The sequence below is a fragment of the Phocoena sinus genome, chromosome 3, assembly GCF_008692025.1.
Source record: "Phocoena sinus isolate mPhoSin1 chromosome 3, mPhoSin1.pri, whole genome shotgun sequence".
NCBI lineage: Eukaryota > Metazoa > Chordata > Mammalia > Artiodactyla > Phocoenidae > Phocoena > Phocoena sinus.
The window spans coordinates 4076927-4091960 of record NC_045765.1 but is presented as its reverse complement, the minus strand read 5'-3'; the positions used below and the strand labels follow the sequence as shown (position 1 = coordinate 4091960).

At 51.6% G+C, this 15034-nt stretch overlaps 1 protein-coding gene across 4 annotated transcripts in view; it reads right to left on the bottom strand.

Moving 5' to 3' along the window:
• Positions 1 to 12788: 12788 nt before the first annotated feature.
• The window catches only part of KDM4B (lysine demethylase 4B), a 135519-nt gene continuing 133273 nt past the window's right edge, over positions 12789 to 15034 (bottom strand). For 2 of the 4 annotated variants that reach the window (XM_032625759.1, XM_032625760.1), the window contains one exon: positions 12789 to 14593. In XM_032625759.1, the coding sequence (XP_032481650.1) occupies positions 14417 to 14593 (177 nt within the window). In that variant the 3' untranslated portion in view covers positions 12789 to 14416. The remainder of the gene's footprint in view (positions 14594 to 15034) is intronic. The other 2 variants (XM_032625761.1, XM_032625762.1) reach the window with 1 other exon arrangement.

Below are 15034 nucleotides of genomic sequence, written 5' to 3'. Positions count from 1 at the left end.
AAGGTGAAGGAGAAAGTAAAAGTGTAAAGCTTAGGAATGCTATCTAGGTTCAGTTATTTTCCGTTTAAAAGTAGCTGTTACAATCTGAAGACACTTTATATAAGCCCTGTGGTAATGAAAGGGGAAAAACCTGTAGTAGTTACACACAAGAACCGGATGAAGAAATCAAAGCATATTGATACCAAGGCCTCAAAACACACAAAAAGACAGCTGGTTAAGAAGCAAGAGCTAGAAAACGATGAACAAGTTGGCAATAGTAAGTCCTTACCTGTCAATAACGATTTTAAACGGAAACGGATTAAAAGCAGAGAGGTGGGGGGCAGGGGAAGGCCGATAGGGACCAGATGCTGAAGGCCCTTTTAAGCTATGTTCATAATATCAATAGTTTGGACTTTATCCTGGGGGCAATGGAGAGCCAAAGAAGCTTATTGAGCAATGGAGGGCCACTACCAGCTTTGTGATTTCGATGGATCTCTGTCACTCTTGGGTTGTGGTGTACGCGCTTGACAAGGGGTTCAGGATACAGCAGCATCTCTGGCCGCTTCAAGCTGTGATCGCCTCACCCCACCTGACACAGTTGTATCTTTGTACCTTTGACACCACTCTCCCCAGAGAACTCCTGTCCTCCAAAGCCTGGTTCCATCAGCAGCTCCCCAACCAGCCTTCTGGGGTCCCCACTGCAGTCCCCTCTGGCGTCCCAAAGCTCTGACCCCAAAGGACTAGAGGTGTCTGGTTCTAACTTGATCTCCCCCAATCTGGGGGCTCCACAGAAGCCAGCCTGAGGCCCCAATTTCAACCAGCACAGGAAGGACACAGGGGGACATGGTTATATAACTATTGCATAAAGAAATGACTGACCAGAAATTTGCCTGTTATTGTGTGAGCCAAGGAGGAGAACATTAGCTTTGTGACCTTGGGCACAGCTCTTGACCTCTCTGAGCCTCTGAGCATGAAGGAGGCCCGCCCGTCGGGGGTCAGCAAACATTTCTTGTAAAGAGCCAGAGAATAAATATTTTAGGCTTGATGGGCCAGAGGGTCTCTGTCACAACTTCTCAGCAATGTCCCTGTCATTCGAAGACAGCCACAGATAATACACAAACGAATGGGCATGGCCGTGTTTCAGTAAAACTTTACTTATGGCACAAAAATGGGAATTTCATACAATTGTCAGGTGTGGTGATGTATTAGTCACCTCTTGGTTTTTAAAAATTCATTTAAGAATGTGAAAACAGGGCTTCCCTGGTGGCGCAGTGGTTGAGAGTCCGCCTGCCGATGCAGGGGACACGGGTTCGTACCCCAGTCCGGGAAGATCCCACATGCCGCAGAGCGGCTGGGCCCGTGAGCCACGGCCGTTGAGCCTGCGCGTCCGGAGCCTGTGCTCTGCAACGGGAGAGGCCACAACAGTGAGAGGCCCGCGTACCGCAAAAAAAAAAAAAAGAGACTGTAAAAACAGGACTTGCCTGGCAGTTCAGTGGTTAAGACTCCACACTTCCAATGCAAGGGGCGCGGTTTCGTTCCCTGGTCGGGGAACTAAGATCCCACGTGCCAAGGGGCACAGCCAAAAGAAATAATAATAATGTAAAAACACCCTTAGTCCCCAGGCCATACAAAAACAGGCATGCGGCTGGATCTGGCTGGTGGGCCAGGGTTTGCCAACCCCTGTTCTACTTGTTTGGGTGGCGGTAACCCAGGTGTCTCTCTCTATATGCAAAACCATCAAGTTGTACTCCTAAGGTTGTAGCATCATTTTATAGTTAAGTGATAACTCAATTTGTAAAAGCAAAAGGGAAAAATAAATGCGGGTAATTCTATGGGGATTTTCTAGAAAAACAAACAAGGAACAAGGCCAAATTTCATTAGAACTGAGATTTCATCTTCGTGAAAACAGTCTCAAGACAGTGACTGCATCTCCCTGGGGACGTGTGGACATCTGTCAACACACAGAGAACAGTGTGTAGGAGGGCCCCCCGCCAAAATGTGATAGGGTCTGACCTCAGAGAGAAGGGTCCTGGCTGAGGAAACAGGCAGGAGGTGGGGAAAGATTTAGCTTTATGGCTAGTGTTCAGTGGCATGTTTGCATTTGATGTGTACAATTAAAAATGAATACAGACCCAAGACAATTGAAAACATACATTCATTCACGAACTTGCCCACAAAAAGGAGAGGAGCCCTGACACTCGCTACAACGTGGATGGACCCTGAGAACACGATGCTCAGTGAGAGAAGCCAGACACAGAAGGACACACAGTGTGTGATTACGTTGATGGGAAACGTCCAGAACAGGCAAATCCACAGAAATGGAGCGTGGATTCGTGGTTGTCAGGGGCTGGGGGAGGGGGAAAGGGGATGATGCTAATGGGGACGGGGTTTCTTTCTGGGGTGATAAAATGTTTTGGAATTAGAGGCGATGGCTGCACAACCTTGTAAATACGATAAAAGCCACTGAACTCTACACTTTAAAAGGCTGAGCTTGCTGACATGTGACATATCCCCATATAAACTCTAAAAGGAAAACGGTGAAATCAGAATAAGCCTTGTGCCTGAGTTATCTGTATGATGCCAATTTGGTTTGGATAAGGTAGAACAGCTCTGTAAAATAGGATTATAGGGGAGCTTGGGTGAAGGGGACATAGGACTTCTCTGTACTATTTCTGGTAACTTCTTTTGTCTTAAGCTATTTCAAAATAAAAGGTAATAATAATAATTATTATTATGGAAATAGATCTGAGATTCGGCCAGGTCTGTCTGTTCCCTGGAACAGCCTCTGGGCAGCTGAGGGTGAACCAGATCAGGAGGACAAATGGCCCCCAGACCCGCCCCCCCTCACCTCGCCAACCCCACCCCCTGCCAGGAACAGAGGACCCAGGACCTTAAAATGGAAACACTCAGACACGCAGCAAACACCTTTTAATTCAACAGCCCAAATGGCATGAGCAGATTATTAGTTTTCTGTAAGATTTGATTCAATTAATTAGTTCCCAAATATCTGCCTATCCATGCAAGCAAAGGCAAACAGAGATAAATCCCAGCCCGGCCTTGCTTCATCTTTTAAAGGCAATTAACTCTTCATTATTAGCTTTTAATTAGGGAGTAATAATGGCCTCATTAATACGCTTTATTATACTTGTCACCAGGCAGCTGTTCTGAATGGATTCTGTTATCAGATGGTCATGACCCTGGTGTCAATATGTTTAATCCAGCGGAGGCAGGGGTTCAAGGGCTGCTCTCCACCCCTTTCCCGGGGGATGCAGGGCTAGTCGATCAGCCCCGCCTAGTTTTTTTTTTTTTTTTTTTTTTTTTTTTTTGCGGTACGCGGGCCTCTCACTGCCGTGGCCTCTCCCGTTGCGGAGCACAGGCTCCGGACGCGCAGGCTCAGCGGCCATGGTTCACGGGCCCAGCAGCTCCGCGGCTTGTGGGATCTTCCCGGACCGGGGCACGAACCCACGTCGCCTGCATCGGCAGGCGGACTCCCAACCACTGCGCCACCAGGGAAGCCCCCCCCTAGTTTTACTATCGTGGCCCTTCAGGGGATTCACAGGGTCTCCTGACTCCCACTCTGGGCTGATCCTAACATTTCCCCTCTCAGAATCCTTCCAGAGATCCCAGTCCTCTTCCAGCAAAATGCACAAAAGCCAAGCTCCTCCCTGGGGCAAGCTCCCTCTGTCTCCTCCCGCCCTCCCATCACTCACCCTGTTCCAGCCACACTGGTGGCTGTGAATGTCCCTGGCCCGCCCGTGCATTGTCCCTCGTCTGCTCTGCAATTAGATACAAGGTTAATCATTGCAACTTTCTTTGAAAGAGCTCCATGCTGGAAACCCCAGCTGGAGAAGGTTCAGTAAGAAGCAGTGAAAGCTGAGGAGAATAGTCTCATAAAATACCCACAAGCAGCTGTGGGTATGAATGAATTCACGTGGCTTCACTTGCAATCACGTATGTCCACTGACTGGTGAGCATACAAAACAAACTCTGGTCCAGATCTGCATGGAATACTATACAGCTACGAAAAAGGAACTCCCTGCTGAAACACGCAATGAGGGTGGATCTCAAGTGCACTGTACTGAGACAAAGAAGCCAGACACACATGGCTACATTCTGCAGGATTCCATTTACAGAAAGTTCTAGAACAGGTCACACTAATCTAGAGGAGTAGAAAACAGATCAACAGTTGCCTTGGAGCTTGAAGGGTGATGAGGCAATACTGTGGAGGGAGGGAGATGTTCTATATCATGTTTTGGGTGGTGGTTATTCATGAGAATGCATTTGCCAAACTTATAGAACTGTGAGAGTGAAAATATGTTTATGGTATGTAAATGATGGCTTAATAAAAAAGAAATTTAAAAATTGTATCAGTGGCTTGGAAGTGGTTCATTGAGGTGTAAAAGCCGTGCTAAAATCATAAGGTAAATACCTAGAAATATGCTGTTAGCGTGAGTGGTAGTTACAGGTCAGCCCAAACAGGAAACAGAGAATCTGTATGTGCCAGGACTCATCAAGTCGTGAGCGTGAGGAATTCTCACAAGCACTGGAAAGAGTGTGAATGGAAAGTACAGCGATCGATTGGCATTTATTAGCTCTGTGGTCACTCGAGCCCCGTTCCTGGTGTCAACGATTAGGAAATGCTCTTGAAAGATGATGTGGGGCCCCTAGCAATCTGAGCCACAAAAAACTATAACAGAACCGGACGAAATACTTTTCAAACAAAACTCAGTGACCTTTGGGCTCAACCAGATGTTTTTATCCCACTCTCAAACTTGAGCAAAATAAGGCAATTATTGTTGTGAACTGGTTGTTAAACACAGCCATTATGAAAAATAAAATTATATAAACTTGCAATGAAATAAATTATATTAGAAACAAAGCAATAAATATTCAAAACTCATCACTTGCTACTTATTTTACCGTGTTTTGCTATCATGTATGTTCTTCAGGTTTTTTATATTTATTGTATCTGGTAGAAACACTATATAATGGTGGGCTACTGTGCTTCTTTTTATGATTCTGCAATCAGTGACGTCAGGTTGCTAGCTTGAATTCAGCCATGGTGACAGTATTTACACCCTGTAAATAAGCAAATACTACCAATCCAAAGAATGAAGGAAGGAAGGAAGGATGTCAAGGACATTGCTCAGCCTCTCTCTTGTAAAATGGCTGCTGTGGCTCTGGCCATCATGCCCACATTCCATATGGGAGGAAGAGGTAAGAGGAATGGAAAAAAAGGGCAGCACCAGCCTTGACTGTCCCTTTCACGAGGAAGTAAAAAACTTCTCCAGAATTCCCTGCCTATGTCTCATTGCCCAGAACCATGTCATCTGACCATATATAGCTGCAAGGGAGGCTGGGAAGGCAAGTACTTTGATTTCCCAGCCTTTAATGTAAAGGAGGAGGACAAGGGAGAAGCAATTGGGGATGTCTGCTGGGTTTTTCCACCAACAGCATCTGCCTTGTTTAATCACTAAAAACTTTTTCTCTAAGGAAGGATCTTTACAATTAAGTATTTCTTTGTGAGCCACAGGGTAGCCAGGGGAAGGCGAGGTGGGGTGGGCACTCAAGGGCCACCGGCTTGGGGGACAACCAGAAGGAGCTATGGCTACATAAATATGTGGCTGCTCATAAACTACAAATTCCACACAGCTTTATATAGCAAAAACAGCCAGTAAAAAAAACAAACAAACAGCCGGTAGCAGTGACTTGCCTTCTCATGGGGACACAGCAATGAAAATGATTATGAAACCAGTCCCATCACCCTCTTCAAGCTGGGCAGCGGCAACAAGACTTTGTCCACTGAAGGACGCAGGCATTCCTGGGAAAAAAGTGCTCACGTGCTTTTTGAAACATGCGTATTGAGAGATTTTTCCACAACACTGATCATGCTGCCCACGTCTGCGGCTGTTATTTCAGACGGCTGCTCACCAGGAGTGTGGCCACTCGGGAAGCCCGGGGCAATCCCTTTGGGGCTGCCATTCCTAACTCTGAGAACAAATTGGGGTTTCTTAAGAAAAAGGAGCTCCGTCACCAGAGGTCTGAGCCTTCAGTGATGATTTTCTTTTCCTGCTGGAGAAGAAGATGGATGATTCATCATGGGGGTATATTTTAAAACCACATCCAAACACTTCAGCAAACACAAATGTGTGATTCTTTGCAGTGTTAACACAACCAAACTTGGGGTGTGGAGTGTGCGGTCCTTCCCCAAATGGCAAGGACCAGTTTTTTCCAGCCTGCAGTGATAGACAGGGGTCTTTGGCAAGACATGCCTGCATTTTCCCCGTCCTAGTTTGAGCTGATGTCCAGCCACCAGCCATTTGCTGACAGTCTCACCACTCAGTAATTATGGGCTTGGTTTTTCTAATTTCACAGAATCAAATAAGAGAAGGGTAAGCCTGGGTGTGGCCCCTGACCCACAGCTCGGCCAGTGACGCGGGGCTGGATGGATACAGCACGGTGAAAGATTGAACATCAAATCAGCCCTCTCGCTGGCAGGAAATGGTCACCGGGGAATTTTAAAATACTGTGTTTCAAGACAGTTCTGACAAAAGGCTTTTAATCATCTGAAAGGATGCTCAACCTGACTCATTATAAAAGGAATAAATGTTAAGGCCATGATCAGATATAGCTTTTTACCGATCCGATAGATGGGGATCACAGGCTAGGTGAGAGCTTTCATCCTGGAAGGTATGGGGAGGAGGCACGTCGGGGTGCACAAGGTATTGCGGGGGGGTCACCTGGCTGCAGGAATTAAAAGTAAAACGACAGAAGCTTCCACCCATCAGTCCTCCCCTCCCCACCCCCGTTTTTAGATATTTATTCTAGAGAAACATGCACACGTGAGTAGTAACAAAACTGCTTTGCTATAGCATAGCTCATAATTGGGAAAAACCAGAGATAACCTCCGAGTCCATCGATAGGGTATTGATTAAACAAATTAACAGTCCGTCTGCACTACGGAATATTACTTTTTACCAAAGAACAGGGCGATTCTTTGTGTAAAAATGTGGACCCTTCTCCAACCATTCATGCCCCTGCTCTACCCTAACTGCCCCTTTTCAGGGTCAGCAGGGACCCCCACGCTGTTAAACCCAAAGAATGGTCATTCTGATTCCACCTGGCCCAGCCCCCATCATTACCTATCTGGACCAGCTCACTTGCCTCCACCCTGGTTCCAGGCTCCTGCCCTGGCCACCTACAGTCTGTCCTCCCCGCCGCAGCCACCAGAGGGAGTCTGTGGGCACCTGAATAAGGTCCCGCCCCTCCTTTGCCCCAGCCCTCCAGGACTCCCACCTTCCTGGGGGTAAAAGCCCCCGAGTCCTCCCCATGGCCCACAAGGCGCTGCACGACCTGCCCCGTCCCCTTCCTGCCCTCTCCTCCTCCCTCTCTCCCCCTCGCTCACTCTGCTCCAGACACACGGGCCTCCTCACTGTCCCTCCAATGAACCAGGGCTGGTCCTGCCCCAGGGCCTTTGCACAGGCTATGCCCTGCACCGGGAGCTCTCTTCCCCTAGATGTACACCTGACTCGCTCCCTCACTTCCTTCAGGTCTTTGCTCAAATGTCACCTTCTCAGTGAGACTCTGAACATTCTATATAAAATAGTAACCCGACTCTCCACCCTCATCTCTCTTACTTTCTTTTCTTCATGTAGCATTTATAGTCTTCTAACCTGTTCCATAGTTTGGTTATTCACACTACCTGCCTCTCCTGAGAGGCAGTGAGCTCCCGTGGACAGGATTTTTTTTTTTTGCCTATCTTCTTCCCCAGTGTAGCCCAAGCACCCAGAACAGAGCCAGGACAGCAAAGGCCCTCCGCCAGCATTTGCTGAGTGACTGAATGTAAACGGTTTGAACATAAACTTTCACCCCTACGTTAACTAATCAGAATTCATCTGTAAGGAAGAGCTGTCCCTTCTCCTCCAGTCCATGTATGTATTAATTCCGTTATTTATAGCAGTTTCGATATTTATTCTATTCTATTAGGTTATAATCGAATACTATCATTTATTTTATTGTTCAAATTCTTCTAGTGTTGGTTATTGGGAGTGGCTTTGGTTTGGGTTCTGTGTCCCATATATATATTTATAAAATTTTTTCGTATTTCCTTCCTTTCTGGCTCAACTCAAGATGCACCAGACTTGTGTTTTCCCTGCCCCAGGCATAAAGTTAATGGCTTCTCCAAGGAGTTCTGGTTCCTTGTTTTAGAGAATGGTACTTAGAAACCAAAGTCCAGGTGCCAGGTGTGCTCGTTGCTATCGGGGCATCAGAGTATCCAAGCATACACACACACCTATATTTATTTACTATTTACTTCTGTGTCTAACTGTACTATCTGACTCTATCTACCTACCTATCTATCTACCTACCTATCTATCTAATCTTTCTCTCTATATTGAGGACCATGAATTAATACTGGGACCTCTGATTCCAGCCTAGCACAAGGTTTGTTCTAGCTTCCCATCCTCTTGACTTACTTGTAATTGCTTTCTCTGAGAGGAACCTGGCTCTCATCACCTACAATTCATTTACTCATTCGTTCAACCCCAGGATGCAGATAAATGAGTTACAGCATAGCTTACCTGGGAGAACCAGTTTCTACTGGAATACAGCATTGGTGTATAGGTATCTTTGTTTCTAGCCTAACAGTATCCAGTCAAAACACTGTTTTCCAAGTTACTTTGATCAGCTCCTTTCTCTCTCCCTCCCCCTTCATTTATAGCACAGTTGGGTTCATGTGTTACTGTTTTCCATTTTGGGGTTCCCACCACATTCTGGTTGACATTAGTTAGTTATTGTTTGGGGTATGTGAAACAGGACTGTGATTGTAAGAGTCAGAGCTATTTCAAAAAGGTGTACTCAGAGCGAGTCACCCCCACTTCACTCCAGCTACTATGTTCCCCTTCCCCCCTAATTCTTTTATACCCTCTCCCACCAGCCCTTGTAGGTCACCAACCATGTTCTTCAGGATCCTTCTGCCTGTCAGGCCCTAGGCTGAGCATAGGGGGTGCTGATGGCACCGAGATTGTGTCCTTATGCTCACGGGGCTCACAATCAAGTAGGGGGATGGTCATGGGACCGGAGAGCTACAGCAGGGGTCCCTGGGGCTGTGGTGGGGGAGGAGACTGGAGTGGCTTGCCTGGGGCCTCCCCCCAACAAAATACTCTCACACCCTACTTCCCGGAACCTGTGACTATGACCTTATTTGGAAAAAGTGCCTTTGCAGATGTAACTACATCAAGGGTTCTGAGATGATGAGGCGGTCCTGGATTATCCGGGTGGCCCTAAATCCAGTGACTGGCGTGCTTGTACGAGAAAGGCTGAGGGACATCGGAGGCAGAGAGAAGACACAGACACACAGAGAGACGGCCGTGTGAAGACATAGGGTGGAGAGGGATGCGGCCACAGCCAAGGGACACCTGGGGCAACCAGAAGCTGGAAGAGGCAGGAAGGATTCTCCCCTGGAGCATCCGGAGAGAGCGTGGCCCCGTGACAGCTTGGTCTGGGACTTCCGACCTCCAGAACGGGAAGGAATAAATGTCTGTTGTTTTAAGCCACCAGTTAATGGTCCTTTGAAACTAACCTGGGGGCAACAGAGCAGTTAAGTGTTCTGGGGCCAGTGGAGGCCACCTGGAAGAGGAGGGAGGGAGGCTGTCTTGCCTGGGAGGCCCCTCCCCATCCCCTGGAAGCTGCTGGGAGGGGAGCCATCTGTCCCGGTCACCTCAGGGAGACGCCAGGCACCCCCTCACTCACTTCTCCCGGCCTCGCCTCCGCCGGCCGCTGTGTCACCCCTCAGGCTGGCCGTCCGTGGCAGCAAATAATTCTTATTTTCTCCATTAAGGGAGCAAAAGCACGAAGTAAATCTAACCCATTGATAACGCTCCCTGGCACGGGTGCCGGAGCTCCGAGGTGAGTCCCCCAGCCCAGCCGAGAGCTGCTGGGCTCTCTTGAGCCTGGCTTCCAGGCCTTGGGGTCTTTGGGAGCTTTTCTCCCTGGTGGTGATCTCGGGGCTGTGACTCTGTGTCCCCAAGTAGACTCGCTGGGGCGGGGGGGGGGGGGCAGCCAGGATGGGTGGCCAGGAGAGTAGGGGGGGGACAGCTGGTGACGGGGAGATGGGGCAGCAGGCATGCAGATTTTAGCACTGTCATAAAAGCCGTGAATCGTGACAGCGGGGGTTAGAGCCAGGACTCGCAGACTGCAGAGGCCAAGGGAGGCCTAAATTCGCTGTCCTTCTCTGCACTGGGGTGACCTGAGGGGTTGGGGGCAGCCTGAGGGGTTGAACACAGTGGGTGTTTGGTCCTCCTGCCAGCGATCAGCAGGATGAGCAGAGGTGCTCCAGGTGTGGAGGAAACAGCCCCCAGCGGATGGATGACGGCTGGATGGAAGGGCCCAGGCCTAAGTCCCTTTCTTCTCACCGAGCTCTTTGTGGGGGGGGGGGGGGGAGCGCTAGGTACAGAGCGCCTAATCAGGGGCCTTTGAGGGACAAGGTGGATCTGGGCACTGAGGGATGCCCCATGAGAGAACGATTCTGTCGCAGGAACAGAGCGGGTATATGGAGGCCGTCACCTCTCACTGTCTTTAAGTCTGAAATGAGCACAATTTTTTTCTGTAAAGGGCCAAATACTCTACGTCTAGCTTTTGGGCTGCCAGGTCGTCTCTGCTCACAGCCCTCCCTTGTAGAGCAAAAGCCGCCATAGATGGTACTCAATGAATGGGCGTGCCTGTGCCAATAAAACTTTATTTATAAAAACAAGTGGAGGACCGGATTTGGACTGAGGGCTGCAGGTTGTGGGGGCCTTGCCCTAAGAGGCTGCAGTATTCAACACCACGCACCCCTGGCCCAAATCTGATCGACCTCCCTTGAGGGGTCAGGGCTAAACATCACCTCTTTAGGATCCTGACATCCCATCTGACAGGTCTCTGAGACCACGGCTTACCCTCTGTCTCTGCCCTCCTTGTTGTCCTTTAGGACACATGTCAAAGCTGTATAGAGGGTCCCTTACATTTCCATCATTTGCCTGCTTTCCTGAACTCTAAATTCCAGAGAAGCGGTGACTGTGTGCCCCTCTTCCTCAGCCACCGCACAGGGCGGCTGATACAGGGCCACCTGATAAATGACTCAAACTCCAGGGCTGGGCACAGAGCCCAGCACCACATGGACCCCACCGCTCCATGTGGCCGCACGGTTGGGGATCCAGCCTGGTGTCTTAGCCCTGGCCTCAGTCCACGATGGCCTGTCCCAAACTGCCTCCCCATTTTATGACGTTTCAGAGAGCGCAGGGAACAGCGGGCCATCTATAGCCTTGCTGAGATCACCTGGGTCAGCCACTTGCACTGCTGTCGTCTGTGGCCCCTCCTTGGGGCTGAGGACCGACCATGTCCGCCAGGCCCCAGGCAGGCTCAGAACATGCTGACTCACCTGGTCGATGTCAGAGACTCCCCCGTAGCAATGGGGAAACTGAGTCCCGGTGGCTCTGTTGAGGGTGCTGGAAGCAGCATCTCTATGAAAGGGGGTCTGGGAAGTGGGGTGATGGTGGCAACGACTGGATGGAGATTTCAGGACACAGCACCCTGAATGACACCCATTCTGCAGAAGAAACACCGAGGCCCAGGGGGGCGCCCTGTCCACGGCCCCATGCTCCTGACTTCCCCCACGTCACTGTCTTGCACAGACCCTCCAGGGCCCACCTATCCAGTAAGTATATCCCCTGGGTGCTGATGTCTCCTAAAGGCCCTCCTCTGGCCCTTGGCCCCATGTTCAGCCATGTACCTTCATATGGGGGGGATCATGCTCAAAGCTGAGCTCCTGGCCTCTCCCCACCCTGAGCCTACCCATCTCAGGTCATGGCAAAAGCCATCTATCCAGATGCTCAGCGCAGCCCCCTCTGCCCTGGTCCCCAGCTCCCACCTCACCCTACGGTCTGTCCTCCTCTCAGTAGCCAGAGGGCGCCTGTGAGCAACTGTGAGGCCCCGCCCCTCCTCCTTGGCCCACAGCCCTCCAGGGTCCCACCTCCCTGGGGGTAAAAGCCCAAGTCCTCCCCGCGGCCCACAAGGCCCTGCACGGCCTGCCCCGTCCCCTCCCTGCCCTCCCCTCCTCCATGTCTCCCCCTCGCTCACTCTGCTTCTGACACACGGGCCTCCTCGCTGTTCCTCCAAACAGCCAGGCACGGTGCTACCCCAGGGCCTCTGCACGGGCTGTGCCCCAAGAAGTCCCCATGGCTCAACCTCTCATCTCTTTCAGGACTCCCAGTTCTTCACATCACAGCTGACATCCCATTTTACGTACTAACTCTCCCACTGGTGACACACCTACTGCTGTATCCCCAGTATTGGCTGGACAAGTGACACGGTCATGAATACGGTGGTCCCAGCCTCATCCCACTGTGGGAGACCCCACTGTATCCCATATGCCCAGCGGCCGCCCACCACAAGATACGCTCCCCGGCTCAGATGTCACAAAAACTGGGTTGAGGCTGGGAGGGCCGGGGGAGAGGGTGGCCGCAGGCCCCTGACAAGCAAGGGGTGGGTCAGACGAAGAGAGTCCCTGACTGCCTCTGATGCTGGGGGTCTGTGTGGGGCCAAGCTTCAGACGTCCAGCTCAGGAAGGAAACTTCTTCCACCCTGGAGGCGGGGAGCAGGGGCTGCGGCGCCAGGCCGCGTGCCCCACCCTGCCTCCGGATAGGCTCCACGCCTGTTCCATCCTGGATGGGGAGACCGGAGCCCACCCCTGCCGGAGAACACCGACCGCCGACCACCGACCACCTTCCCGGGGCCCACTCAGAAAAGAAGACACTGCAAAGACCTGGAGCTGTAATTCGCAGTGCTCGCGAGCCTTTAATTCATTATGAACCTAGAGGCAGGGGAATTAGGCAAAAATACAGCGCGCATCCCTAATCTCAGGTGGGAAAGAAAACAGGGTGGGTCGGTTTGTTTTTTGCTTTCGCACACAGACACGGATGTATCTTCGTGGGGGAGGTGTGCGTTCCCCTTTGCTGTGAGACCACCGGTCTGCACGAGTTGTCTGGGAACCCACGACCCACGGACGGGGTGCAACCCAGAGGGACCGGCCACGGGGGCCGGCCCACCGCCCAACCCAGGGCCGCAGGGGCGTCTGCCCGCTTCTTTTTATTCTCTTTACAATATAAATAGCATTTTCAAACTACATATGAACACAGTAACAGCGCCCTGGGGCAGGGGCTGCTGCATGCAGAGGAAACCCAGACATTCCGCCGACTCCCCTGGCACCTCCCGCCCCGCCCGCCCCTCCAGGTCACCTGCCCCCTCCCCATCAAGGAAGTTGCTCTCCGCTTCCCTTACACGGTTCTCTCTGGCCTGGCAACCGTTAGAGCCTCTTTTTTTAAATTAAAAAAAATTCTATACAAACAAATGACGCCCTCAATCCCCCTACAGCGGACAGCGGGGCAGCTGATAGGCAGGGGGCTAAGAAGCGCGTTTTTGCCCTTACGAGGCAGACTTCCTCTGAGCTGAAAACGATTCCCTCTCGCGCTCTCTCTCTCCTGGACACACAGATCCACGCGTCACGGAGAGGATACAGGATGTGCCAGCCCCTCGGGTTCCGGGGAAGACCCCCTGCACACCTGGGCCGTAGCCGGACCCCCCAAGGACCGCCCACCCGAGGCCTCAGCTGGGGGACGGGTCTCCCGAGGGGAAGAAGCAAAAGATGGAGCCACCAGAGGAGAGAGCGTTTATTTTGCAAAAGGCCACGCAGACAAGGGGCAGGCCACCCAGGGAGCTGCCGGTCTCCTCCCATTGGGCGCTGGCGGCAGTGCCAGCCACCTGGACCTTCTCGATCTCACGATTGGGAGAGAGTGAGTGACCAGGCGCCACCGTCCGGGATCCCTGGGTGCCCCCAGGCCTCACCGCAGCTACAGTGCATCCCCGCCACTCACAGACCAGCGAGACCAGAAAACACAACAAACGAAAAGACGAGCTGCTTTCATCTCCCGCAGCAATCTTGGTTCTGAGAAAAAGGACATTTTGTTTTGTTGTTTTTAAAGCCACAAATCTAGAAAACAACTTTGGGGCTTGTTTTTCCTTTTCTTTCCTTTTTTTCTTGCATTTTTTTTTAAACAATAGGTATTTATAGAAAGAACCTCACAAAGGTGATTTATGTACAGAAGTCACAATCTCAAAGGCTGCTCAGGAGGCAGGCAATGCAGTAGCACCTTTTCGAGAAGAAGAGCTTACGTGGTTTACGAATCTGGGTTGAGGGGGTGGCGCGTGCCCCCGCCGGCCCCCCAGAGCCCACGTGGCCCTGCTCCCTGAGTCCGGGGGCGCGTGTGGCGTCCTGCTCGCTCCTGTCGCCGAGGTAGCCTCTCGGGCCACGGAGGCGAGGACAGGGATTCACAGCAAGCAAATGCCTGGGCCCGCCGCGCCTGCCTTGCTGGGCCAAGGGGTCGCCGGGCGGCCGGCTGTCCTAGAACGGGGCTCCGGGCCAGCACTGCGCCTGCAGGAGGCTCTCCATGAAGGCCGGGTAGTCCGGGTTCCGCCCCGAGTCCTCCGCGGCACGAGGGGTGCCCACCCGCGGGCGCTTGGCGGCCTTCACCTCTTCTCCCGAGAAGACATTTTCCTGCGGGGCCCCCGTGGTGACCGACTGCAGGAGATCAGACGGCACTGGGGTTAGTGCGGATGGGGTGCTGCGGCCTTTAGGTCTGTGTCCCCCCTCCCAGAGTCCTGTGTTGAAGCCCTACCCTGCCACAGTGTGAGGGTATCAGGAGGTGATGAGGTCATGAGGGTGCAGCCCTTGCGAATGGGATCAGTGCCCTTATAAAGGGATCCCAGAGAGCTCTCTCTCGCTCTCTCTCTCCACCATGTAAGCACACCAGAAGGCAGGTGTCTGTAAGCCAGGATCCAGCCCTCACCAGGCGCCGAATCTGCTGATACCTTGATCTTGAACTTCCAGCCTCCAGGACTGTGAGAGATAGCTTGTTGTGTAAGTTCCAGTCTGTAATATTTTGTTATCACAGCCGGAACAGACTGAAATACAGGCTCCGCTCAGGGGCCTGGCTGGAGGAGATGCCTGCCCTGCTGGGGG